The sequence below is a fragment of the Perognathus longimembris genome, chromosome 28 (genome assembly GCF_023159225.1).
Source record: "Perognathus longimembris pacificus isolate PPM17 chromosome 28, ASM2315922v1, whole genome shotgun sequence".
NCBI lineage: Eukaryota > Metazoa > Chordata > Mammalia > Rodentia > Heteromyidae > Perognathus > Perognathus longimembris.
Genome location: NC_063188.1, coordinates 71,296,709 through 71,322,286, shown reverse-complemented (window position 1 = coordinate 71,322,286; position 25,578 = coordinate 71,296,709). Strand labels below are relative to the sequence as shown.

General features: G+C 44.0%; 1 protein-coding gene across 7 annotated transcripts in view; it reads left to right on the top strand.

Annotated features, from left to right (window-relative positions):
* Positions 1-5,178: 5,178 nt before the first annotated feature.
* Kdm5c (lysine demethylase 5C) overlaps positions 5,179-25,578 on the top strand; it is a 43,892-nt gene continuing 23,492 nt past the window's right edge. For 2 of the 7 annotated variants that reach the window (XM_048335574.1, XM_048335568.1), the window contains exons 1-10: positions 5,179-5,651; positions 9,592-9,669; positions 12,145-12,267; positions 12,573-12,743; positions 13,562-13,696; positions 15,882-16,005; positions 16,083-16,264; positions 17,228-17,386; positions 22,888-23,007; positions 23,133-23,291. In XM_048335574.1, the coding sequence (XP_048191531.1) occupies positions 5,502-5,651; positions 9,592-9,669; positions 12,145-12,267; positions 12,573-12,743; positions 13,562-13,696; positions 15,882-16,005; positions 16,083-16,264; positions 17,228-17,386; positions 22,888-23,007; positions 23,133-23,291 (1,401 nt within the window). In that variant the 5' untranslated portion in view covers positions 5,179-5,501. The remainder of the gene's footprint in view (positions 5,652-9,591; positions 9,670-12,144; positions 12,268-12,572; positions 12,744-13,561; positions 13,697-15,881; positions 16,006-16,082; positions 16,265-17,227; positions 17,387-22,887; positions 23,008-23,132; positions 23,292-25,578) is intronic. The other 5 variants (XM_048335573.1, XM_048335569.1, XM_048335572.1 and 2 more) reach the window with 3 other exon arrangements.

Here is a 25,578-nt window from a genome sequence, read left to right as displayed (position 1 = left end):
ATGCTTCCCCATTTGAAGTCAGAAGTACACCGACTCTAATCAATCCCCAGCAAGCTTGGGAAAGGAATATACTTTCTAGACATCTCCCTGAATGTGTAACACCATTTGAGAGTTCCATAGGCAGAAATGAATGGCAGACAGTGCTGAGTTTAAGTTCTAGCTCTGCCACTTTCTAGCCATATGACTTAGGTAAGTTTATCCTTCCCTGAGTTAATTTTCTTCATCTGTAAAACAGGGATAACAATACCTGTTGAGATAGCACCTGGGCCGTGATGAATGGCAGTTATTATTATATCCAATCTTCCTAGTAACTTCTTGAGTAAGAGATTACTTAGCTTCATTTTATAAAAAAGAAAAATCAAAGATTAGGGAGGTCAGGCACTTGCAAATGTCAGCAAGTGAATTTCTGCTCCAGGAAAGCTATTGTAATTCCAGTGCACATAAAAGTGCCAGGCACACAGTAGGAATTTAATAAGTACTTATGAATGAATGAAATCAACCTAACTGACATAAAAGACTATGCAATTTTCATTTTCCCTGGGTTATGTCTGGACTGAAGACCTCAGCAAAGGCTGAAGGATACCTGGGCAGAGTTGAGACTCAGAACTTGATTTCTTGATTTTTTTTTTTTTTTTTTTTTGGCCAGTCCTGGGTCTTGGACTCAGGGCCTGAGCACTGTCCCTGGCTTCTTTTTGCTCAAGGCTAGCACTCTGCCACTTGAGCCACAGCGCCACTTCTGGCCGTTTTCTGTATATGTGGTGCTGGGGAATTGAACCCAGGGCCTCATGTATATGAAGCAAGCACTATTGCCACTAGGCCATATCCCCAGCCCGATTTCTTGATTTTTAATTCATTTTCTTTGCCTTTCACTAAGCTTCCTCCAAGACTGAACTTTCTTCAGCCTAAGATTGATATATCCATTTGTGTTTATTTGGGGCTATAGAACTGAGGCTTAAAATCAGGTCCTAAAGTTCTTGCTTAGTTTTTGCCACTGGAGTCTGATGCTCTACCACTACCTCACCCATGCCACCACTTCCTTTTTTCCCCTGGTTATTTGGAGATAGGAATCTCAGGGACTTTTCTGCTCCATCTCAGCCTCATACATAGCTAAGATTACAAATGTGAGCCCCTTGGCACCCAGCTCTCCAAACTCTGTCTTTCTTCTCACCCTTCTTGTGCTTAGTTCTATTCCTGGGAAAGACAAGAGAATATGACCAGGAGTTGGCATCTTCCTGTGGAAAAGTTGTTGAATCTTTCTGGAACTTGATTTCCTCATCTACAAGATGGGTAAATTGTCCTGTATTTTCCCAAAACTCTTGAGAAATTCAGTGGTATGCTTATCCACGTGAGAGTTAATTGATGAGTATCTCGTTGCCTAGCTTTCTGTTTCCTATATAGGCAGTTGTTCAGATGGGTAATTTACCTGTGTTTTTGACAGCGAGGGCTGAGGTTTTCCTTGGACAAAACTAGAAAGGGATGCCACTTATGTGCATTACCTTGGAAAAAGATTCCTCATGAGCTAGAGATGAACATTCAAAGTAAATATAAGAATTCAGAGGGGGCTGGGGATGTAGCCTAGTGGCAAGAGTGCCTGCCTCGGATACACGAGGCCCTAGGTTCGATTCCCCAGCACCACATATACAGAAAACGGCCAGAAGCGGCGCTGTGGCTCAAGTGGCAGAGTGCTAGCCTTGAGCGGGAAGAAGCCAGGGACAGTGCTCAGGCCCTGAGTCCAAGGCCCAGGACTGGCCAAAAAAAAAAAAAAAAAAAAAAGAATTCAGAGGATTTGAAAGCAGTGTTAGCATTGTACAGTATGGTACTATACACCTGTGATACTGGCATTGGAGAGGCTGAGGGAGGAGGAGAATTTGTTTCTTGTCTCAAAAAAAGCAATAAAAAAGTGAAAACACCAGCATGAAAAAGATTATTCATTGTTCTTGCTGCTTTGTTACTCTGTTTGGGGGGGGGAGGGAACTGGGGTTTAGATTCAGGGCTTTGTGCTTGTTAGGTAGGCACCCTACCATTTGATACATAGCTCAACCCTGTGTCTTTTAAAATACTTATTATTTTATAAATGTGATGTATGGGTGACAGTTACAAAAGTCATGTAATGAGTACATTTGTTTTTTGTCACCCTTTCCCTCCCTCTCTCTGGTTTTCCTTCCTGTCCCCATCCACAAGTTGTATAGTTCATTTTCAACATAGTGTCTTGTGTGTATCACTGCTATATTTGTTCATCCATTGTCCTTTCATTTCTGTGCTATTTTTAATCTTCAAATGATTGAACAAAGAAGAACAGCTTTGTTACTTTTTCTTTAGATGAGGTCAACTTATATAGGTCAGCCTCTTTCCTCAGGCTTCCCAAAGCTGAGATTCCTGGAGTGCCATATCCTGCTGGAACAAAGGAGATGTTTTTGTTTTGTTTTGTAGTACTACTATTGAACCTAGAGCCCTGCACATTCTTGGTAAATGTTCTACCATTTGAACTATGCCTCCAGTCCTTTTCTTTTTATTTTGAGATAGGATATTACTGTTACCTTTGCTAGGTCTAGCCTTAAATTTGAGATCCTCCAGCTTCCTGAGTTGATGGGATTCCAGGTATGCACTACCACATCCAGCTACAAAGATGTGTGTGTGTGTTTGTGTGTGTGTGTACACGCATGCCTACTATAGCTTGAACTCAGGGCCTCACATTCTTGCCTAGCTTCTTCACTTAGGGCTACCATTTGAGCCACAGCTCTACTTTGGGCTTTTTGGTGGTTAGTTGTAAATAAGTGTCTCACAGACTTTCTTGCCTGGGCTGAGTTTGAAACAGGATCCTCATATCTCAGCCTCCTGAATAGCTAGGATTATTTGTGTAAGCCACAAAGCTACAAAGGAGAGTACTGAGTTTTCACACATTGTTCACTCTTGGAAACAAAAGTAACATTTACCAGATACTCAAGGAAATGTTATGTGCCAGCTACTGTACACCTATTCTGTAAGTTGGGTATTATTCTCATTTCCATTTCAGAAGTTAGGGTTTATCCAAAGTCACATAACTAGAAAATAAGAGTGCTGGAAAGACAGGAAGGCTGGCTTGTCTGACTCCAGGTTGTGTGAGCTTCTACTTTTGTGCCCTGCTCCCTCAGGATGTCCTAACTTACATCCTGAAGTACAATCTACTTAATTATAATTAGGAACCATGACTAGGAAAAGTTAACCAGATACAAACCAATATCCCACTCCCAACACATTCAAGATTTTGATGAGGCTCTTTTTTTTTGGTGGCTTACCTGGAGATTAGCATCTAATGGACTTTCTTGCTGGGCTGGCTTTGAACTATGATCATATTTCAGCCACATGAGTGGCTAGGATCACAGGCATAAGCCAACAGTGCCCATTCCTAACTAAATATATATATGTGGAATATATTATTTTCAGACAATTTATATTACCTGCTCCAAAAATATATTTCAGTTGTCATTTTTTTTGTGCCAGTCCTGGGGCTTGAACTCAGGGCCTGAGCACTGTCTCTGGCTTCTTTTTGCTCAAGACTGGCACTGTACCACTTGAGCCATAGTGCTAATTCTGGCTTTTTTTTTGCCAGTCCTGGGGCTTGAACTCAGGGCCTGAGCACTGTCCCTGGCTTCTTTTTGCTCAAGGCTAGCACTCTACCACTTGAGCCACAGTGACACTTCCGGCTTTTTCTATATATGTGGTGCTGAGGAATCGAACCCAGGGCTTCTTGTATACAAGGCAAGCACTCTACCACTAAGCCACATTCCTAGTCGTTCAGTTGTCTTTATTTCAACTGCAAACCATGTAAGGTGCTAAGGATGTACAGGGTCACATAGATGTCTTTAAGTAAGTCATACCCTGGTAGGAGAGCACAAAATCAGCATGTGCACAAGTACTACAATATGTAAACAATGGGTGTTCAAACTATGTGCAGTAGCCCCACATCTGATAAATACGGATAGTCCTCAAATTCTTTTTTTTTTTTTTTTGGCCACTCCTGAGGCTTGGACTCAGGGCCTGAGCACTGTCCCTGGCTTCCTCTTGCTCAAGGCTAGCACTCTGCCACTTGAGCCACAGCGCCACTTCTGGCCATTTTCTGTATATGTGGTGCTTGGGAATCGAACCCAGGGCCTCATGTGTACGAGGCAAGCACTCTTGCCACCAGGCCATATCCCCAGCCCTAGTCCTCAAATTCTATAGATGCTTGATATATGTGAACAAAGTACTGTTTTGTTTTATTTTCTAATGCTTGGGATAAACCCAGGGCTCTTAGTAAATGCTAGGCAATCTACCACTGAGGTAAGGATATATATATATATATATGTATACATATATATACACACACATATGTACACATATATATGCACGTATGCATACACACATGCATATGTTGTGCTTACACATACATTTTTCAAGCTGTTTAGTTGCAGTACAAACCACAAATGTGTACACACTGCATATAGAACAATTGAAAATATTCATTAAAATTCTGACAGCAATGATTCTTTGGGGGCAAGAATAGAAAATAGCTGAGAGGGTTCTCTCTCTCTGTAACCCTGGATGAAATAAATACTTCTACTCAGGAGTAAAAAAATCCATGGGAGTGAGCAACTTCCGGTCTTCCCTTTTTCAAAGCCGGAGGTGCCAGTGCGTATGACTGGGAACCTAGTTTGTTTTTTCCCCACACTCGGGCAACCAGAAAAGGTTCCAAGAAATCAGCAACTAGAAGTCGTCTTCCCTGCTCCATACTGAAAAGCCCAAGCAAAAAGGGACCGGGAACACTGGGGCGGGGCTGGAGACCAGGTTGAGGTCTGGCAGGCTCTTAAGTGTTTGTTTGCATTTGTGCCAGTTTGGGCCCACCACCCACATACGCTAGCTCCTCTTCCGGTCTGTCTGTAGAGTGCGCATGCGCACCACTGGCCTTTAAACGTGCACCACCGGTCCATCCGGAAAGAGGTTCCGGCAAACATATTACAGTCTTGCTCCTCCGCTGCTGAGGTGAACTATTTTTTCAATCGTTAGTACTTTTAAGTAATCGCTTCCAAATAGGAAATTCATAGCAGCTGATTTAGCTCAGTCTCCACAGGATGAAGGCTTATTTGGGCTTAGCCTGACGCAGGTAGGCGAGGCTCAGACCATTCCGCGGAGGGATCTGATTTGTTGTGGTGAGAAGTTGGGGGGGGGGGGGAGACGCTGACAAACCAAGATGGCGGCTGTGGAGTCCGCGGTTGTTGGGACTTAGCCGGGGTGGTGAAGCTTGCGGTAGTTGGGTGGCGGTGGCAGAGTTTGGGAAGAACTGAATAGGACGAAAAGGTGGCATCGATAGTTTCAGCCTGGGACATTCAGATCGCGGCAGCCACACGCTCCCTCCAGGCCCTCGGCGGGCGGCGGCTGACCCGCTAAGGCCTAGTCTCTGAGAAGTGCCTCGGTTTGAAAAAGCGGCGGCGCCATGAGGCCTTAGGGGTGATCTGAGTCCTGCTGGCCCAATCCTCGGGCCCACCATGGAGCTGGGGTCCGACGATTTCCTACCGCCACCGGAGTGCCCGGTGTTCGAGCCTAGCTGGGCCGAGTTCCGAGACCCTCTGGGCTACATCGCGAAAATCAGGCCCATCGCCGAGAAGTCGGGCATTTGCAAGATCCGCCCACCTGCGGTAAGACCCCGGGGCTCGCTGTCGCTGGGGGAGAGGCTCGGGATGGAGAGCTAGAGTAGCCGGCTGTGAAGTATGGGGCGGTGGGCACCTCGAGATGTGGGGAAGGTGGGGTAGCTGGGACCGTTGTAGATGCTGCGTGGGCCTGAGAAAAGGTGCTGGAGCCAGGGGTTTTCATGGTGTAAGGCGCACAAGTGATCCGGGATCTGAGACTCACCCTCATCCTTGTTCTTCAGAATCACTCTGGGTTCAAAACAAGACGCCTAGTGAGCCAGGAGAAGATCAGATATGCCCCCTGAACATCTTTAGTTACTTCGCACCACCCAGGTCAAGGCTGCACTAAATAAAACCTTTCTAATGTCTCTGTCAACACTTCCCTTAAGGCAGGCTGTGTAGTGTAGTGGAAAGCGCACAACTCTGTAGGGAGGCTGGTCTGAGTTCTAAACTCCACTTTGAAGCTTAGCAGCTGTGTGACCTTGAACAAGTAACAATCTCTCAAAGCCTGTGAAATGGGTCCCAGGGATTGTTATTTTTCTAGGGTTGGATTAAACTAGGTAGCATCTGTGCATAGTATGCACTTTCTAAGTGGTAATTACAGAGACTGGGAAGGTGTTTGATGTGATCATCGGTTTGCTCCTACCTGGGTTGACTCATATTTACTCATACCTTGTCAGGCCAATTCGTCTATGATGATGTCCTGACCTGGTGGATTAGCCAGGAAATCAGTATCCCTGGGAATGCTGTCTTTGCCTTCCCCAAGGAGGGTTCAGGGGATTGTCCCATTTTCCTAGTTGATGGCCTTTCCTGCCCATCACACAACCCTCCGTCCACCCAGGCTTCACTTTGTATAGAGAGGTTTGGAATAGTCTGCTTGCTAATGGTGTGTGAGGCCCTTCAGAAGGTTTCTACTATATTCTGGACCTGGTTGTTGGTCGTCCCAGAGAATAGAGCTTTCTTGGACCCCCAGAAACAGTGGAGCTACAGAATTCTGCCCCATTTGGAACACGATTCACAGATATCAGCCAGCAACAAAGGGCATATCTTTCCTTCTAGGCCTGGTTAGGCCAGAAGTAGTGCTCCAAAGGCCAGGACAGTTGTTTAGTGACCACTTGGGACTCCAGGCTAGAGTAATGTTTTTTGAGTGTGTTTTAGGATGAGCCTCATTCCCACCTGAGGAAGGCAATACTAGTCTCTATCCAGCTTGGCACTTGTGGTGTTCAGCCACAGATCTGGGCTGGTTTCAGATAGATCCTCTGGGAGGTATTGGATAAACTAATTTTTTCCTTGTTGGAGCCTGGCCACAAGTCTCTGAGGTATCCTTATCCATGGTGAAGGAGTGGCAATGAGTAGTTAGAGGTCAAGAAGACCATGAGAAGGAAGAGGCTGGAGTCTTACTTGGGTGGCCTTTAAGGAGGCACTCCCTGAAGTGGTCAAGCAGGCTTATAGGAAAGAAGCCTATTTGACATCAGTTGAGGTTAAAATTTCTTTTTTTCACCCTTAGACTTAATCTGGACAGGCTTGCCTTCTTCAGGTGCTGTTTTCCCTGCCTTGGGTGACCAGGAAAAGGAAGAGAGACTTGTTCCTTGTGTCATGTTTATGGCCAGCAAGGGACTGAGACAGTCCTTTGGTAGTCTTCTTTTCTGCTTCAACAGTGGGCCTCCCTCTAGTTCCAGAAACCTTGCTCTTGGCGTTTTTTTTTTGCTGGTTTGTTTTTTTATTTTCTAGGGGTTGCTTCTAGGCCACCTTTAGGCATCTGAGTATCTTCTGGTTGGAACTTAAAATACCAAGTGATGCTTGGGCCTAGGGTAGAAACCTATGTGTGAGTTTCTATGTATGCCTAGGAATTGGAGGGTTTTCTGATGAAAAATGGTTTGGAGTGTGTATTGCTGGGTAAGGGAGTGCTAGACTTAGATAGGTGGTTGGGAGGACAGTTCCCTGGAGTAGACCCAAGGGAACCTGGGAAGATTGTGCTTCCTATATCGATTGCCAACCTCACTATCATCACATCCTAATGCTGTCCAACTGAACATAGTTTGCACATAGTACGGGACTGAAGACAGGAAGTTTGCTGGACCTTTCCCAGCTATCTGTTGCATGCATAGCTCCTGCTCTAGGATTCTTACTCTGCAATTTCCTGTCAGGTGCTTAATGTTGCACTGATACTTGTCTAGAACTTGATTTATCAGGAAAGGTGCAGGGAGTTTCGAGTTTGAATACCTTTCCACCTGAGTTATCTGAGCTAAGGGGGGGTACCTTACTCTGATGTGAGGCAAGAAAATATAGGGAGTTTGGGTTTGAGCCATAACACTTTAACTTACATTTTTTCACACTGCTTTTCTGAGCCCCAGGTGTTTTCCACCTGTTTTCTGTGGGGCTTGGGGGTGGTAAAGAATATGTGTACATGCAGTTGGGAATCTTCTGGCCCCTTTTCTGAAGGTAGGTGCTCAGGGAGGTCAACAGCTGTTTTTTTTTTTTTTTTCTTCACTTCTTCCTCTCCTAGTTCCGTGTGTGTGTGTGTGTGTGTGTGTGTGTGTGTCTGTGTCTGTGTCTGTGTCTGTGTGAATGCTGGTAGCTGGTGAAGGCTGGTACAAAGCCTTGCATAGTGGTCAGAAGACATGGGATCTAGTGTTGTTGACTGTACCCTTAACTCTGCATGTGGTTTTGGAGAAATTCCATTTCACTAGGTCTCACTTTCCCCATTTGTAAAATAAGGGCACTGATCTGGGTTATTGTAGGATCTTTTTGCCATCCCAGTTGGAGCCAAGGTTCTGGGAATGGTGCTAGGGAATTGGTAGTAGTGAGGGCTGGGAAGGAGATTCTTTTTTTTTTTTGCCAGTCCTGGGGCTTGAACTCAGGGCCTGAGCACTATCCCTGTCTTCTTTTTGCTCAAGGCTAGCACTCTACCACTTGAGCTACAGCGCCACTTCTGGCCGTTTTCTATATATGTGGTGCTGAGGAATCAAACGCAGGGCTTTCAAGCACTCTTGCCACTAGGCTGTGTTCCTAGCCCCTGGGAAGGAGATTCTTCACAGCCATATTTTGGTGAAGACAGCAAATGTTCCCCCTTGGCAGATCAGAGTCTTTACTTTCATCATCTTTCTCTGATTTCCCCCTCCCCAACTCCTTCTATTTGTTACCACAGTGGGGCATCCTAGCTCTTAGCACCCATCGCCAGGCTTCCTCCTCCTCTGCCTCTTCTTTCACCAGGCATGTGTATGAAAGAGGATTCACAGGAAGCTTTCCAGACCTGCTGAGTGATGTAGATTCTCACTCTTTCCTGCAGTGTTTATGTCAGCCCCTTAACTACTAGAATAGACATAGAATAGACATACCTTTAAATCCTGTCAAGACCAGAGCAGAGCAACTCTGTGACTATAATTGGATGGCAGGGGTCAGCCTTAGATGTCAAGTCTTAATGGAGACTTCTTTGAATAACATTTTCATTTGATAACTAGTTTAATTTTCCCTATTCCTTTTGTGAGGAAGCCAGGGCACAAGTTCATATGCCTGTCTTATCAGATGAAAAAACAGATTAAGAAATGTTAGCTCTTCAAGCTAGTAAGTAGTGGAGCTACAACATGAAGCCACATCTTCTGGTTCCAGATCCTATGTGTTTTCAGTACTCCAGATTGTGTCCTGCCTAGGGATTGAGGAGTTACTGTAGGTATGTGGAAGGCTTAGGTTCAAAAGGTTCCATTTCTCTGTTTCTTAAAATCCTGGCACTATTGTTGGGAGCAACTTAGGAGAAGTTTAATAGGGCATGTTCATGGGGACTTAGATATAGACAAGGGGCTTTTAGGCCTTGTTGTGAATTTTAGGGATTGATAGGAGTGGCTAGCAGCCTGAGACACAGGATGAATGGGTGCTGAGGTAGGCTTGGTGTTCTCTTATTTTACACTATACTGGGATAACCCAAATTCTTTTTCCCTTTCTATTCTCTTAGGACTGGCAGCCACCCTTTGCTGTGGAAGTCGACAACTTCAGGTTTACTCCCCGAATCCAGAGGCTGAATGAGCTAGAGGTGAGAAGACTAGCAACTGGTAGTAGGGTTGGGACAATGGATACCTGAGGTTGGATCCTACTTCCCTCATACCTTCGTACCTAAGGTACTTTATCTTTAGTGTCCCCAGGTCATGGAGGAAACATTAGCATTCCAAATAAAACTAAAGGCAGGGGCATTTATCTGAGTTGATAGTTCTTTCCTACAAAAGTTTGCTACTTCTAAAGCTCCCCTATCCTGGTGGTTCACCCCTGTAATTCTAGGTACTCAGGAGGCCGAGGTCTGAGGATCGTGATTCAAAGCCAGCCCAGACAGGAAAGTCCATGAGACTCTTATCTCCAATTAACCACCAGAAAACTGGAAGTGGTGCTGTGGCTCAGGTGGTGCTAGCCTTGAGCTGAAGAGCTCAGGGACAGCCACCAGGCCCAGAGTTCAAGCTCCATGACTGACCAAATATATATATTTATCTCTCTTGTCAATACCTATTCTGCCTCGGTCAAAAAAAGAGAAATAGGGGCTGGTTGATATCGTTTCTTCTCTTATCCAACCCTGCCCCTTTTCTCCCTCGCTCCCCTTTCTCCTTTTTTTTTTTGCCAGTCCTAGGCCATGAACTCAGGGCCTTAGCACTGTCCCTGGCTTCTTTTTTGCTCAAGGCTAGCACTCTGCCACTTGAGCCACAGCGCCACTTCTGGCCATTTTCTGTATATGCGGTGCTGAGGAATCGAACCCAGGGCCTCATGTATACGAGGCAAGCACTCTTGCCACTAGGCCATATTCCCAGCCCTTTCTCCTTCTTTTGACTGACCGTGGCCTTATAATATATGATTTATTCATAGTCATGGGCTTCCTACCTTCTCTCCACGATACTTCGTAAGTTGGGGAATAAAGAAGGGTTAAAAACCCAAGAACTGACCTGTGTAGAGGCTAGAATAGGGACTTGTCAGGTAGATTCTACCTTTTTACTTTTGTTCTATGCAGAAAGCCCAGACTCTAGGGCTAGGAATATGGCTTAGTGCTTCCCTAGCATGCATGAAGCCCTGGGTTCGATTCCTCAGTACCACATAAACAGAGAAAGCCAGAAGTGGCGCTGTGCCTCCAGTGCTAGCCTTGAGCAAAAAGAAGCCACGGACAGTGCTCAGGCCCTGAATTCAAGCCCCAGGACTGGCCAAAAAAGAAAGTCCAGACTCTAGTGTATGGGCAGTTAGTTTTTCACTAGGGGCTTGAGAATGCCCTGGGACAATGAGAGTGTGTGCTCTGAAGCCAGTTCTAGGAAAGGCTTTGAAATTCTCTATGGAAGATGAAGGTTAGACCAGTGCATCACTGCACCCTCATGTATCCATAAACTTCATTAGATGTGATAGATGAGATTGGGATTATCTGAATACTCTTAACCTTAAAGCTTACTTGTCTTTTTTGTTCAATGGTTATTCAATTTTTTTTGTTGGTCCTGAGGCTTGAACTCAAGGCCTGGGCTCTGTCTGTGAGCCTCTCTGTGCTCAAGGCTAGCACTCTACCACTTGAGCCACAGCAGCACTTCTGGCTTGTTCTGTTTATGTGGTACTGAGGAATCAAACACAGGCCTTCATGCATGCTAGGCAAGCATTCTATTGCTGAGCCACATTACCAGCCCCAGATTACTTGTTTTTGTTTTTTGTTTTTTGCCAGTCCTGGGGCTTGAACTCAGAGCTTGAGCACTGTCCCTAGCTTCTTTTTGCTCAAGGGTAGCACTGTACCACTTGAGCCACAGCGCCACTTCCAGCTTTTTCTGTATATGTAGTGGTGAGGAATCAAACCCAGGGCTTCATGTATACGTGGCAAGCACTTTACCACTAGGCCATATTCCCAGCTCCAGCTTGTTTTTAAGACCAGAGTTCCTTAACTTTAGCAGTTTGAGCCAGGTGATTTTTTTCTGTATTCCTGAGCCATATCCCAGCCCTACATAAGAAGTTAAATGTGTTCTTTTGAAGTCCTCAGTCCCCTTAGGCTTAGATACAATTCTAAAGTTTCCAGGGGACCTTCACTTGTCCTCTCTTTAAATCCACCACTCTGGGATAAGACGAATAGGCAATTATTTTATCTTCCTTTTCCAATGAAACTCAGGAGTCCCAAGAATGGAACTGATTTTGTTCAAGGCTATATAGCAGATCAGTAACAGAGGAAAGCTAAGTCTATTTGACACCCAGGTGCTTGCTGTATGACTTAATTTCTCTGAGCCTTTGTATTTCCTGTCTGTATGAGAGATGATAATAGTCACACAATCAATACTCACACAACTCTTATCAGAGAGATTGGGTGAGGATGTACATAAAGCTTTGGCCTTTTTGATACCCTCTTGTGGGAGATGAGAGAGAGAGTGGTGGGGCTAAGCACTGCCTAAAACTTGGGATCCAGTTCATTGGGAGAATCCCTGGGTAGTGTATATAGGCTGCTTCTTTGTTCCCTTTTCTCTTAAGATTGGGCCAAGGATGGCCAGTCTCTAAGATATTTCTTCTTCAGGCCCAGACGAGAGTAAAACTGAACTACTTGGACCAGATTGCTAAATTCTGGGAAATCCAGGGCTCTTCCTTGAAGATTCCCAATGTGGAACGGCGAATCTTGGACCTCTACAGCCTCAGCAAAGTAAGAACAGGTTTTTCCTCCAATAACCCCTACCCCTGTCCTAGTAGCTTTATTGCTCTGGCGGGGGGCTCCCCATGGTGTGCATATTGGGTTACATAGGATGCAATGGAAGTGGCATTAACCTGGTAGCATACAAGTTGTCATCAGAATGACTTGGCATATCTTGTTGCAATTCAAGGCTTGGAAAAGGAGGTAGCATCCATTGAAGTGAGGGGTTACCATTGTTCTCATTGCCCTTTTTACATGCTGCTCCATCATGCACATATACACAGCATATCCATGTCCTTTCTTGCCTGTTCTTTTAGATTGTGGTGGAGGAAGGTGGTTATGAAGCCATCTGCAAGGACCGTCGATGGGCACGGGTGGCCCAGCGCCTCAACTACCCACCAGGCAAAAACATTGGTTCCCTATTACGCTCTCACTATGAACGCATCGTTTATCCCTATGAGATGTATCAGTCCGGAGCCAACCTTGTGGTAAGAATTCCAGGCTAGTGTGGTGTAAGACTTTAGCCCCAGCTGCAGCTTGCCATGCTTGATCGTCCCTTCCTAATACTGAGGTTTGAATTCAGAGGCTCATGCTTGCTAAGCAAGTGCTTTACCACTTGAGATATACCTTCAGCCAGCCCTTTTTGCTTTTAGGTTATTTTCAGATAGTGTATTATTTTTTTTTTCCTTGGGATCAGCCTCAGATCTACATCTTCCCACCTATGTCTCCCATAAAGCTAGAATTACAGGCATAAATTGCTATGCCTGGCTTGTTTGTGGAGATGGGATTTTTTTTTTTTTTTTTGCTTTGGTTTGCTTTGAACTGAGATCCTCTCATTCTCTACATACCAAGTAGCTGGGATTGTAAGCATGTGCTACCATGCCTTGCCAAACTTAGGCTCTTAATAGAACTGGTTCCATAGACTGGATACCCCAGAGCTAGACCTTACCCATATACCTAGTGTGCTTTTGTCTCTTACCATACTGCCCAGGATTAGAGGTTTTAGGATTTTCTGTAGGTCTAGCCTGTTACTTGACAAGGTCTTCACTGACAGGAATCAGAGATGAGAGAAGTCTTTTGGTCTAGCTAGGTCTGTGGGAGATGGTTGAGTAAGTTGGAATGACATAAGCAAAGTCTATGAGAATTCTCAAAGAGTGTTTGGTGCCATTGATAAAGAAAAATTAAACGGGCTACTCGTGTAGGTCACAGAGTGAATCACAACTCTAGTGGCCATTAGATAAGAATGAAGCCTTTGGTTTGTGGAGCCACAGTCCCATGCTAATTTCTTCCTTTCATCTTTTCCCAGCAGTGTAACACACGTCCATTTGATAATGAGGAGAAGGACAAGGAATACAAACCCCACAGCATTCCCCTTCGACAATCTGTGCAGCCTTCCAAGTTCAACAGCTATGGCCGGCGGGCTAAGAGACTGCAGCCAGATGTGAGTACTTCTAACATAGAACTGCTCCTTTCCCTCTCAGTGACTGTAACTGTATTCCCTATTGCACAGTCTCTTCTCTCATTCTTTTGAGTTCTTAAGCAATCATGTGTATCTGGCTTCATTCTTGCTTGTTTCTACCTTCTCGGCAAAGTTGAATCTTGAACTGTTGTATGTCTGCCCTTGCATGTCTTTTTCCTTTTTTTACTTAGTCTGCTCATAGAGGTGGAAATCTTCCTTTCCTTCTGTCTGAATCCTACCTTTAGGCAGAATCTTACATGCTGTGTATTTTTCTTGGCACCAGGGATACAGTAGAGAAGAAGATAAGTACTGTCTCTGGGATATTGATAAATGACATTTAGCAAATCATATACTTATTGCCATTTATTGGAAATGTCTTGTTGATTTGTTTATAATGTGGTATAGTGGTTAGAACTCCTGTTTCCTAGGCAAAAACTCTTCCAGTTGATCCACACTTAACCTCCAGCCCTACCAGTGTTAGAGTTTGTAATATATCTTATTGTTAATTTCTCTTATCACTGAAAGATAGGAGGTAATACTCTCTTTTTTTGATGGGGGGGAGGGGGATGTTTGTTCATGGGGCTTGAACTCTGGGTCTGGGCACAGTCCCTGAACTCTTCAGTGCAAGACTAGCACTCTATCACTTTAGCCACAGCAGGACTTCTGGTTTTCTAGTGGTTAATTGGAGATAAGAGTCTCATGGACTTTCCTGCCTGGGCTGGCTTTGAACTATGATCCTTAGATCTCAGCCTCCTGAGTATCTAGGATTACAGGTGTGAGCCACTGGCACCCGGTGTAGGAGTTAATATTCCTGTTTTAGGGTCAGGAAAGCTGAGATCCTGTCTTTTTGTAAAAATTTACTTTATTGTTATTATGGAAGTGATATACAGTTGCATTTACATGTGTCAGGTAGTAACCATTTCCTTTCATATAGTGTCATCTATTCCCTCATTCTCTCCCATTCCCTCTGCCCCACCTCAACCCACAAGTTGTATAGCTCACTTTCATCGATGTTCATTGCATTCCACTGCTCTACTTTCTTTTTTCTTTTTTTTGCCAGTCCTGGGTCTTGAACTCAGGGTCTGAGCACTGTCCCTGGCTTCTTTTTGCTCAAGGCTAGCACTCTGCCTGCCACTTGAGCCACAGCACCACTTCTGGCCTTTTCTGTTTATGTGGTGCTGAGGAATTTAACCCAGGGCTTCATGCTTGATAGGCAAGCACTCTACCACTAAGCCACATTCCCAGCCTGTACTTTTTCACCCTCTTCCTCAGATTCCTTGCCTTCCCCCCACCCTCCCACAGATATGCATGTGAATACATCGTATATAAGGTAAAGAATACAGAATCAAATGAATGAAAAAACAAATTTAAAAAAGTCTTATTTCCATATCCTTGGAGTTCATTTCAGTATGTATATTATTTCTTATAAATATATGAAGGGATGCTTAGGCATTGCATCTTTATGATTCTCTTCTAAGACTGTCCTGTTTTGGTTTCGTTGTATGTGAGTGTCTAGAATCCTGTGTAGTTTGTCATACCCCAGTGCATTTTATATCTAACTTCGCATATCAGAGAAAACATGTGCCATTTGTCTCTCTGATCTTGGTTTACCTCACTTAACATGGTTTATTCTAGTTCTATCCATTTTTTCCCTGCAAATGACATTATTTTTTCTAATGGCTATGTAAAATCCCAATGTATATAGGTACCACATTTTTTTGGATTGAGATCCTATCTGTAATTCCTTTCCAAGAGAGAGAATTTACATATGCCTAGTCTCCAAAAAGCAACTCTGAATTCTTGTTCTGATCTCTGTGCCTAAGGCCCTGGCATGAAGTTGAATGAGCTATTCTCTTAGGATAGGACAGCTTGCTCCATATAATCATTTCCCTTTTTTGTACCAGTCCTGGAGTTTGAACACAATACCTTTCTCTTTCACTTGGCTTTTTCCACTTTAGGCTGGTACTCTATGACTTGAGCCACACACACCTCTACTTTCAGCCCCTTGCTGATTAATTGGAGATAACAGTCTAGGGACTTGTCTGCTTGAGCTGGCTTCCAAACTTAATCCTCAGCCTTCAGAGAATCTAGAATTACAGACATGAGCCACTAGTGCTCAGCAGCAATATAGTAAGTAATCTTGATTTATTTCCTTCTTTCTTCCTAGCCGGAACCCACTGAGGAAGACATTGAGAAGAACCCAGAGCTCAAGAAACTACAGATCTATGGAGCAGGCCCCAAGATGATGGGCCTGGGCCTAATGGCCAAGGATAAGACTCTGCGTAAAAAAGGTGAGTCTTAATATACTGGAATTGTCCTCAACTGTAAGGGCCCCAGATCTGTTTAGAGCCATTTTTTTTTCTTCTAGATAAGGATGGGCCTGAGTGTCCCCCCACTGTAGTGGTAAAGGAGGAATCAGGTGTGGATGTGAAGGTGGAGTCAGCCTCACCTAAGACCTTCCTGGAAAGCAAGGAGGAAGTGAGTCACAGCCCAGAGCCCTGTACCAAGATGACAATGAGGCTGCGGAGGAACCACAGCAATGCCCAGTTTGTAAGGACTAAACCCTAACTTCTAATGCTCTTCCCATCATGTTCAATGAACATTTTTCCAATATGACACTAGACCAGGTTACATTAGCATAAAATAAACCTGGTGGGTCTTGCTGTCTGGTAGTTCACTTAATTGGGGGAAACAATGCCAACTTATTTGGAACAAAGAATAAAAAAGGCTGAGTAAGTACTGTTAACATGGAGTGCTAGAAGGGTCCAGAGGAAGGAGACTCTATTCATTAATTTGGGATAGAGCTGAGCTCCTCATCCTGTGGCCTCATTCCCCATCCCTGCCCACCTCACTTCTCTGCTATAGCCTTGCCGAATTATTTATAAATATGTTTAAGTTTTTTGTCCCCAAGATGCCTCATGCATTTTCATTTCTATATCCTTTGCCCATGTTGTTTTTTCTGCCTGAAAGAGTAGCCTTCATGCTCTGTTCCATTGCCAGTCTTCACTTTGTCTTCAGATTTTAGCCAGTTTGAAATGTTAAATGAAATCCTTCCTTAAGTCTGTCTCTCCTCATCTCCAAGTGATATGAATACTTCCTTCTCTAGGCTCCCATAGTACTTCTAGTCATGGGCCACTATTGACAGGTTTTAATTTTTGTGAATATACACCTTTCAAGTACTGGAGAGCACATACCATGTCTTCCTCATTTTTGTGCAGAAGTTCAGTGTAGTGAGTGAACCCAGGTTCAGTAAATATTGAATTAATAAATCTAGGAAGATTAACATCAATAATGAATGTTTTTACAGCTCTGCCCACTTATTTGGGGGGAAATGATAACATTGAATTCCAGACTTCTCAAGACTAGCCTATATAGGGCCATGGATGATCTAGTTGGTAAGCACAGTAGATTTCTAATGGAGAACTCCGGAGGAGGACACTCTCTGGAGTGGCCTTGTCTTTGAAGCCTGGACAGGGCCTATGTTGGTAAATTTTTGCCTCCTTCCTTTGGCAGATTGAGTCATATGTGTGCCGGATGTGTTCCCGAGGGGATGAGGATGACAAGCTCCTGCTCTGTGATGGATGTGATGATAATTATCACATCTTTTGCCTGCTCCCTCCTCTTCCTGAGATTCCAAAAGGTGTCTGGCGGTGCCCAAAGTGTGTCATGGCGGTAAGACCTCCCCAGCCCCAGTTCAACTGAAGACTTTCTTCTTTCATCTGGCTTGATTGAGGGCAGCCTCTTAGCTTAGCTACAGTCTTACGTTTTGGGTTCCCTGGGTATTGCTATGCTGGACAGAGTTGTGGGAAAAAGGAAAAGAGCACCCAACCTTTACCTCTGTTCTCTGGAAGCTCCCAGACTGTCTATATGGGATGCTAAGTCTCATGATGAGAGAAACTTTTTGTTGATGTCACCAAATGTTAAGCAGATACTAAATTATTAGAAATTCTAAGGTGAAACAGGTGAGCAGAGAGGAAAATCATTTAAAAGTAACAGGGAAGATGTCAGGAATGAGCACTGAAGGACAAGAATTAAATTTTTTTTGATGGAAATAGAAGTATGACTCAAGGAGTAGAGCACCAGCCCTGAGTGAAATTGAGAACTTGAGTCTATAGGTTTAAGCCCTATTATTGGCACAAAGATAAAGTTTGAAAAAGAAGAAAAACACCTAAGTGCTGAGTAGTCTAAAGAGAAATTATTTTTGCCAGTCCTGGGGCTTGAACTCAGGGCCTGAGCACTGTCCCTAGCTTCTTTTCGCTCAAGGATAGCACTCTATTTCTTGAGCCACAGCGCCACTTCCCGCCTTTTCTATATATGTGGTGCTGAGGAATCAAACCCAGGGCTTCATGCATGCTAGGCAAGAACTCTACCACTAAGCCACATCCCCAGCCCTAAAGAGATTTTTGTTGAGACAGGATCTCACTATGCAGTCCTGGCTGTCCATGAACCTTTTGCCGTAGCGTCATGAGTGTGGTGATTACAGGTGGGCACCACCATGCCCAACTAGAAATAAAAAATTTTATAAAATGTTCTCTTGATTTTCAAGGTTTGTTTTCTATGTGTGCATGTGTGTTTTGCTGTGGATTACTTGAGCGATGTCTCCAGCCTTAGGCTGTTTTTATTAGTGATGAAGTGTTTAGAAGAGGTGGGCAGGTGTTCTAGAGTGGGGAACAGGGAATTGGCAAGAGCAGAGGATGTTTTGAGAGATTGTGCTTAGGATGTATAGGAAAAATGAGAACAGCGAAAGCAGCAGTGAGGGAGGACGCTTGGGAAGTCTGACAGGTCTGTTTCGTGTGAGTGTTCTGCCTTCATTGATATTCTACCAGTTTATCTTTATTTCCTTCTGGGTTTATGGAGATAAGACTCTGATAGTCTCACCTTATCATAGTGACTGACCATGCTTGAGAGAACTATGTGCATGTGAGCATATATGCACATGCACAGATGAGCAAAACCAGGTCAGTGCTGGACGGTGCTGGAGATCTAGTGGGGGACAAGTTTAAATATCATTAGGGTCAGAGATGAAGTATATCAGCTCTATCTGGCTTTCTTTGCTAAGTGTTATGATCCAGTCTTTCTTCAGAAATGAGCAGTGTGTGTGTGTGTTTCTAATTCTGGGGTACATACACTTAATTAAAACCATGAACATGGTTACAAGTCAGGAAGGCACATATTATGTCTTCTGAGATAGTGAAGAACAAAAATAGTGCTGGGTTTGATATTGTAGAAGTTGCTACCTTCATTTTCTACAACACAAGGCAATAGAATATTCAGTGCCATTTTTCTGGGCTCACTTAGCTGCGAAGGGAGGGGAAAACTGGGAGAGTGCAAAGGAAAGGGTGACATTGTCCAAAAAGAAATGTACTCACTACCTGACTTATAAAACAGTAACCCTTCTGTATATCACCTTTATAATAATTTAAAACTCCAAAAAACATCTTCCCTAAGAACCAAGAACCCTGTGTGCACTAATTTTATTAGGAAAGTGTTCATAGAAAAGAATGGGGGATTGACATCAGAAGTCATGGTTTACATCACAAAGGTAGGTTTTTTTTAATACTAGGATTTGAACTCAGCACCTTATACTTGCTAGGTGGTGGGCGCTGTATCACTTCAAGCCTAAACTGTATCCTGGGTCTCACATTTTGTTCCTCTTGGGAAGTTCTCAAACAGCAATCTTCCTACTTATGCCATCCACCTAGCTGGGGTGACAGGTGCCATATGCTTATTTGTTGAGATGGAGTCTCCCTAACATTTTGTCTAGCCTGTCCTTGAACCTCAGTCCTCTTGGTATTTTCCTTCTGAGTAGCTGCATTTACAGGTATAGCCACGGCTCCTGGCTATCGATAGTAATATATTAAAGGAAGGAAGGAGCATGGCGCTACAGTGATAATGGAGCACTTCCTGGAGATTATCTGGGAGGAGGGACTGAAATTGATTTGTTGGTTGGTTTGTTTTGTTTTCATTTTTGGTCCTTCTAGAAATAGGACCTAGGCCCTTGTATATGCCAGGCAAGTTTGCCACTGAGCTAATATCTTCAGCCTTTGATTATTTGTGGTAGAATCTGGCTATATAGTCCAGGTTTGCACTTGTGTTATTTGTCTTTCAGTACTGAGATTATAGGTGTGTGTGACCATGTCCTGGTTATCTGTCTGTCTGTATATCTATCTATCTATCTATCTATCCTATGCATGCATGCATAGCAGTCCAGGGACTTGAACTCAGGGCCCAGGCACTATTCCTGAGCTTCTTTTGCTCAAGACTAGCACTCTAGGGGCTGGGAATATGGCCAGAAGTGGCGCTGTGGCTCAAGTGGCAGAGTGCTAGGCTTGAGCAAAAAGAAGCCAGGGACAGTGCTCAGGCCCTGAGTCCAAGCCCCAGGAATGGAAAAAAAAAAAAAAGACTAGCATTCTACCACTTGTGCCACTGCACCACTTCCAGTTTTTTCTGTTTATGTGGTACTAAGGAATGGAACCCAGGGCTTCATGGATGCTAGGTAAGCACTCTACCACTAAGCCACATTCTCAGCCCCTACAAGTTATTTTTTTTTCTTTGTATTGGTACTGGGGCTTAAATTAGGGCCTGCATGCTATTCAGGAGCTTTTTCACTTGAGGCTAGAGCTCTACCACTTCAGCTACAGCTTCACTTTAGCTTTTTGGTGGTTAATTGGAGGTAAGAGTCTCATGGCCTTTCCTGCCCAGGCTGGCTTTGAATCATAATCCTCAGATCTCAGCCTGTAGAGTAGGTAGAGTTACGGGTATAAGCCACTGGTGTTTACTTGGGCTTTATGTCCTTTATATTTATTTATGTATTTAGTTAGTTTTTTTGCCAGTCCTGGGGCTTGAACTCAGGGCCTGAGCACTATCCCTGGCTTCTTTTTGCTCAAGGCTAGCATTCTAGCACTTGAGCCACAGTGCCACTTCCGGCTTTTTCTATATATGTGGTACTGAGGAATCGAACCCAGGGCTTCATGTATATGAGGCAAGCACTTTTACCACTAGGCCATATCCCCAGCCCCTATATTTATTTTTTGTTTTAGTGTTGATACTGGGGCTTGAACTCAAAGCCTTTCACTCTTGCTTAGCTCTTTCACTCAAAGCTGGAGCTCTAGGGTTTAAGATACAGTTCCACTTCTGGCATTTTGCTTATTAATTGGATATTATTTTTTGGTATGGGCTGGCTTCCAACCAGGATCCACTGATCTCAGCCTCTTGAGTAGCTGAGATTGACATGTGGTATCAGCACCTGGGTTGTGTTCTTTTTTTTTTTTTGAGACTGGGTCTTTATTTTCTTGTCCAGTCTTTAATTTGTAGGCTCAAATGATGCTTCTACATTAGCCTCCCAAGTAGCTGGGATTACTGGAATGTGCCACAGTACCTGGTTTGAAGTTGTTGTGTTTTTTTCAGTATTGGCAAGTGAATCCAGTGTATCATGCATTCCGAGGCAAGCATTCTGTAGCATTCTATTTTTAGAATACACTCCAGCCCTAAAGTTGAGGGTGGGTTTTTTGTTGTTTGTTTTGTTATTTCAATTTTTTTGGTAGTACTGGGATTGAAATACTCAGGGCCTTGTGTTTCTTAGGCTGATGTTCTACCACTTGAGCCATGCTTCCAACTATGCTTTTTTTTTTTTTTGCCAATCCTGGGCCTTGGACTCAGGGCCTGAGCACTGTCCCTGGCTTCTCTTTACTCAAGGCTAGCACTCTGCCACTTGCGCCACAGTGCCACTTCTGGCCATTTTCTGTATATGTGGTGCTGGGGAATTGAACCCAGGGCCTCATGTATACGAGGCAAGCACTCTTGCCACTAGGCCATATCCCCAGCCCCAACCATGCTTTTTTGTTGGTCATTTTGGAAATGGAGTCTAGCAGAAGCCCAGGATGGCCCCGAACCATGATCCTTTTGATCTCAGCCTCCTAAGTAGTAGCTAGGATTATAGATGGGAGCCACTGATACCCAGCTGAAGTTGAGTTTTGAAGAGTCAGTGAAAAGAGAGAGAGGGCTTGCTAAGCATGCATAAGGTCCTAGGTTTAATCTCTAGCATCAAAAAAAGGAGGGGGGGTGTGGATTACATTCCAGTAGAGGAATGAACTCTGAAGGAGGAACTCAGAGTATGTTAGTCATTTTACTGTTTGCTATGGTAGAATATCTTAAAGAGACAATTTAAATGAGGAAAGATTTTTGACTCATGGTTTCATCAGTCTCAAGTCCATAATGGCTGCGGGGAGGGGGTGGAGGCAGGGGGTACCACAGCACACATCATGTCATCTAAGAAGTAGAAGGAGAAATACAGAATGGCTATGGACAATATACAGCCCTCAAGGAAAACACCCCACCCCCATTGACCTACTTCCTCTAGCTTCGTCCTGTGGCCCAAAGTTTTCAGAATTTCCTAAAATAGTGTCACCACAGCTGTGGAATGAGCTTCTAACATATGAGCTTTCTGAGGGACACTTGATATCTAAACTATAAAAATGCACTTGAAAGCATGGTAGAAACCCATGTGGGGATGAAAGGATGAAATAAGCTGAAGGGCTAAGAGGGAAAAGATAGCATTATAAAGTCATGCTTGCCTCAGGAACCTTGAATGCAGACTTAGGCCTGTCATTCCTACCCCATATTCCATTTCTTCTTGTGAGGATTCTCCATGTCCTTTTGCATTTGTGTGTTGTTTTGTTGGTCGTGGAGCTTGAGCTGAGTGCCTGGGTACTGTACCTGAGATTTTTCACTCAAGGCTAGTGCTCTACCATTTTAAGCCACAGTGCCACTTCCGATTTTCTGGGGGCTAATTGGAGATAAGAGTCTCATGAGCTTTCCTGCCAGGCTGGCTTTGAGCTATGATCCTCAGATCTCAGCCTCCTGAGTAGCTAGGATTACAGGTGGGAGCCACTGGTGCCCAGCTGCATGTGCTTTTTTCACCCAGATAATCTTTTTTTTTTGCCAGTCCTGGGACTCGAACTCAGGGCCTGAGTACTATCCCTGGCTTCCTTTATGCTCAAGGCTAGCACTCTGCCACTTGAGCCACAGTGCCACTTCTGGACATTTTCTATATATGTGGTGCTGAGGAATTGAACCTAGGGCTTCATGCATACGAGACAAGCACTCCTGCCACTAAACCATATTCCCAGCCCCTGCATGTGTTTTTTTGTAACATGCTCTCCTTTGTGTTACAGGAGTGTAAGCGACCCCCTGAAGCCTTTGGCTTTGAGCAGGCTACCCGGGAATACACTCTGCAGAGCTTTGGTGAGATGGCTGACTCCTTTAAAGCTGACTACTTCAACATGCCTGTGCATGTAAGTGATGGAGGGTTTGGGTAAGCTGGGGGTCAGCTCATAAGTGTTGGTACCTAAGGGTCTCCCTTGGCTCAGTGGAGCAGGATAAACTGTGTCGTGGTTATTTACTATTCCTCTTCCCCCAGATGGTGCCCACAGAACTTGTAGAGAAGGAGTTCTGGCGCCTGGTGAATAGCATAGAGGAAGATGTGACTGTTGAGTATGGGGCTGACATCCATTCCAAAGAATTTGGCAGTGGTTTCCCTGTCAGTGACAGTAAACGGCACCTTACCCCTGAGGAGGAGGTGAGTGGTTATCATAGTTACACGTCCACTATATGAGCTTAGGCATGTTATTTAATACAAGACTTAGTTTCTCTTTGGTAGAGATGATTATGCCTGCCTTAAGTAGCACCTAAAGCCAGGTGCTGGTGTCTTACACCTGTAATCGTAGCTACTCAGTAGGCTGAGATCTAAGAATCACAGTTCAGAGCCAGCCTGGGCAGGAAAATCTTTGAGACTCTTGTCTCCGTTTACCTCCCCCCCTCCAAAAAAAAAAAGCTGGAAGTGGTAGAGTGTACGGACTGCACCTAGGATCTGAGTTCAAGCCACAGGACCAGCACCAAAAAAAAAAAAAGAATGTAGATCCTGGCTATGGTGGTATCTGTGATCTCCACATTTATGAAGTAGAGAGAAAGGAGGATTATGAATTAAAGGCCAGCCTGGTCTATACAGTGAGACTGTCTCAAAAGGACCACCACCACAAACAAAAATAAAACTCAAAAGAACCAAAAAGAGCATAGCTTAGTACTTAGCATGTGCATATATGAAACGGGTTCTTTCATCTCTCTGAGCCCATGTCCTTTATTAAATAAGTAGTAGCTACTTGAACATTTTGTTATAAGAATTAAATGAGGAAGTGTGAAATAACCTGGCAGAATGGTCCTCTCACAGGGAACAAGTGAGATTTGCACAGGAAAAATAAGGGGCCCAGGCCTATCTCAAGGAAAAGTGCATTTGGATTCAGAGCCAGTTTTTAAATTATTTTTTAAAATTGATTTTAAAAAACATTAAAATTGTATAATATTATGAAGTACCACTTGATGTTTCAGTACATGCATACATTATGTAAAGTTTAAGCAAGAGTGAATATATCTCCTTAAAAGATTGCCATTTCTTTATGGTGAGAAAATTTTAAATCCTTCTAGCTTTCTGAAATATATAGTAGAGAATTATTATCTGTTGTCATCCTACTGTACAATAACACTATTTCTGTTTTAACTATAATTTAGTACCCAATTGATCAAGGTTTTTGTTTTGGTAGTGATACTGGGAATTGAACTCAGAGTTTCCTGCTTTCTGCTGTTTAACTTTTACTCTTATCTCGACCTTCCTTCCCTTCCTTCTCTGGTTTCTGAAAATTGCCATTTTTGGGGCTGGGACTATGGCTTAGTGGTAGAGTGCTTGCCTAGCATGCATGAAGCCCTAAGTTTGATCCCTCAGCACCACATAAACAGAAAGTGGTGCTGTGACTGAAGTGGTATAGAATCCAAGGACAGTCAGTGCTCAGGCCCTGAGTCTAAGCCCCAGGACTGGAAAACAAAACAAACAAATGAAAATTGCCATTCTCTCAATATGTACGCAATCAACTTTTAAAATTCCACATATTGGTGAGGTCCTGTGGTACTTACCTTTCTGTGGCTGGGTTATTTCACTTTACATGGTGCTCTCCAGTTTCATCTGTGTTGCTGCAGATGACAGAATTCGTGTGTGTGTGTGTGTGTGTGTGTGTGTGTGTGTGTGTGTGTGTGTCTGAACATGTGTGTTGGTACTAGGGCTTGAATCCAATTAGTTATTTATTTATTTTGCCAGTCCTGGGCTTGGACTCAGGGCCTGAGCACTGTCCCTGGCTTCTTTTTGCTCAAGGCTAGCACTCTGCCACAGCGCCACTTCTGGCAACTTTTCTATATATGTGGTGCTGGGGAATCGAACCGAGGGCTTCATGTATACGAGGCGAGCACTCTTGCCACTAGGCCATATTCCTAGCCCCTGCAATTAGTTTTTTTGCTTAAGGCTGGCACTTTACCATGTGAGCCACACTTCCACTTCTGGCTTTTTGCTGGTTAATTGGAGCTAAGAGTCTCTTGGGTTTGTCTGCTTGAGCTATCTTCAAACTGTAGTCATCAGAACTCAGCCTCCTGGGTAGGTAAGATTATAGATATGAGCCAGTGGCACCCAGCAATAGTAACCATTTTTATTGAGGTCAAGTGATACCCCCATTATTGTTATGATTTCCTTGATGATTAGTGATATTAAGTATTTTTTCATGGACTTGTGACTTTTTTTTGCCAGTCCTGTGGCTTGAACTCAGGGCCTGAGCACTGTCCCTGGCTTCTTTTAGCTCAAGGCTAGCACTCTACCACTTGAGCCACAACACCACTTCTGGCCTTTTCTGTTTATTGGTGCTGAGGAATCAAACCCAGACCCAGGGCTTCATGCATGCAAGGCAAGCACTCTACCTACCACTAAGCCACATTCCCAGCCCCTCTTTTTTTTTTAATGGGTCATGGGGCTTTAACTCTGGGCCTGGGCA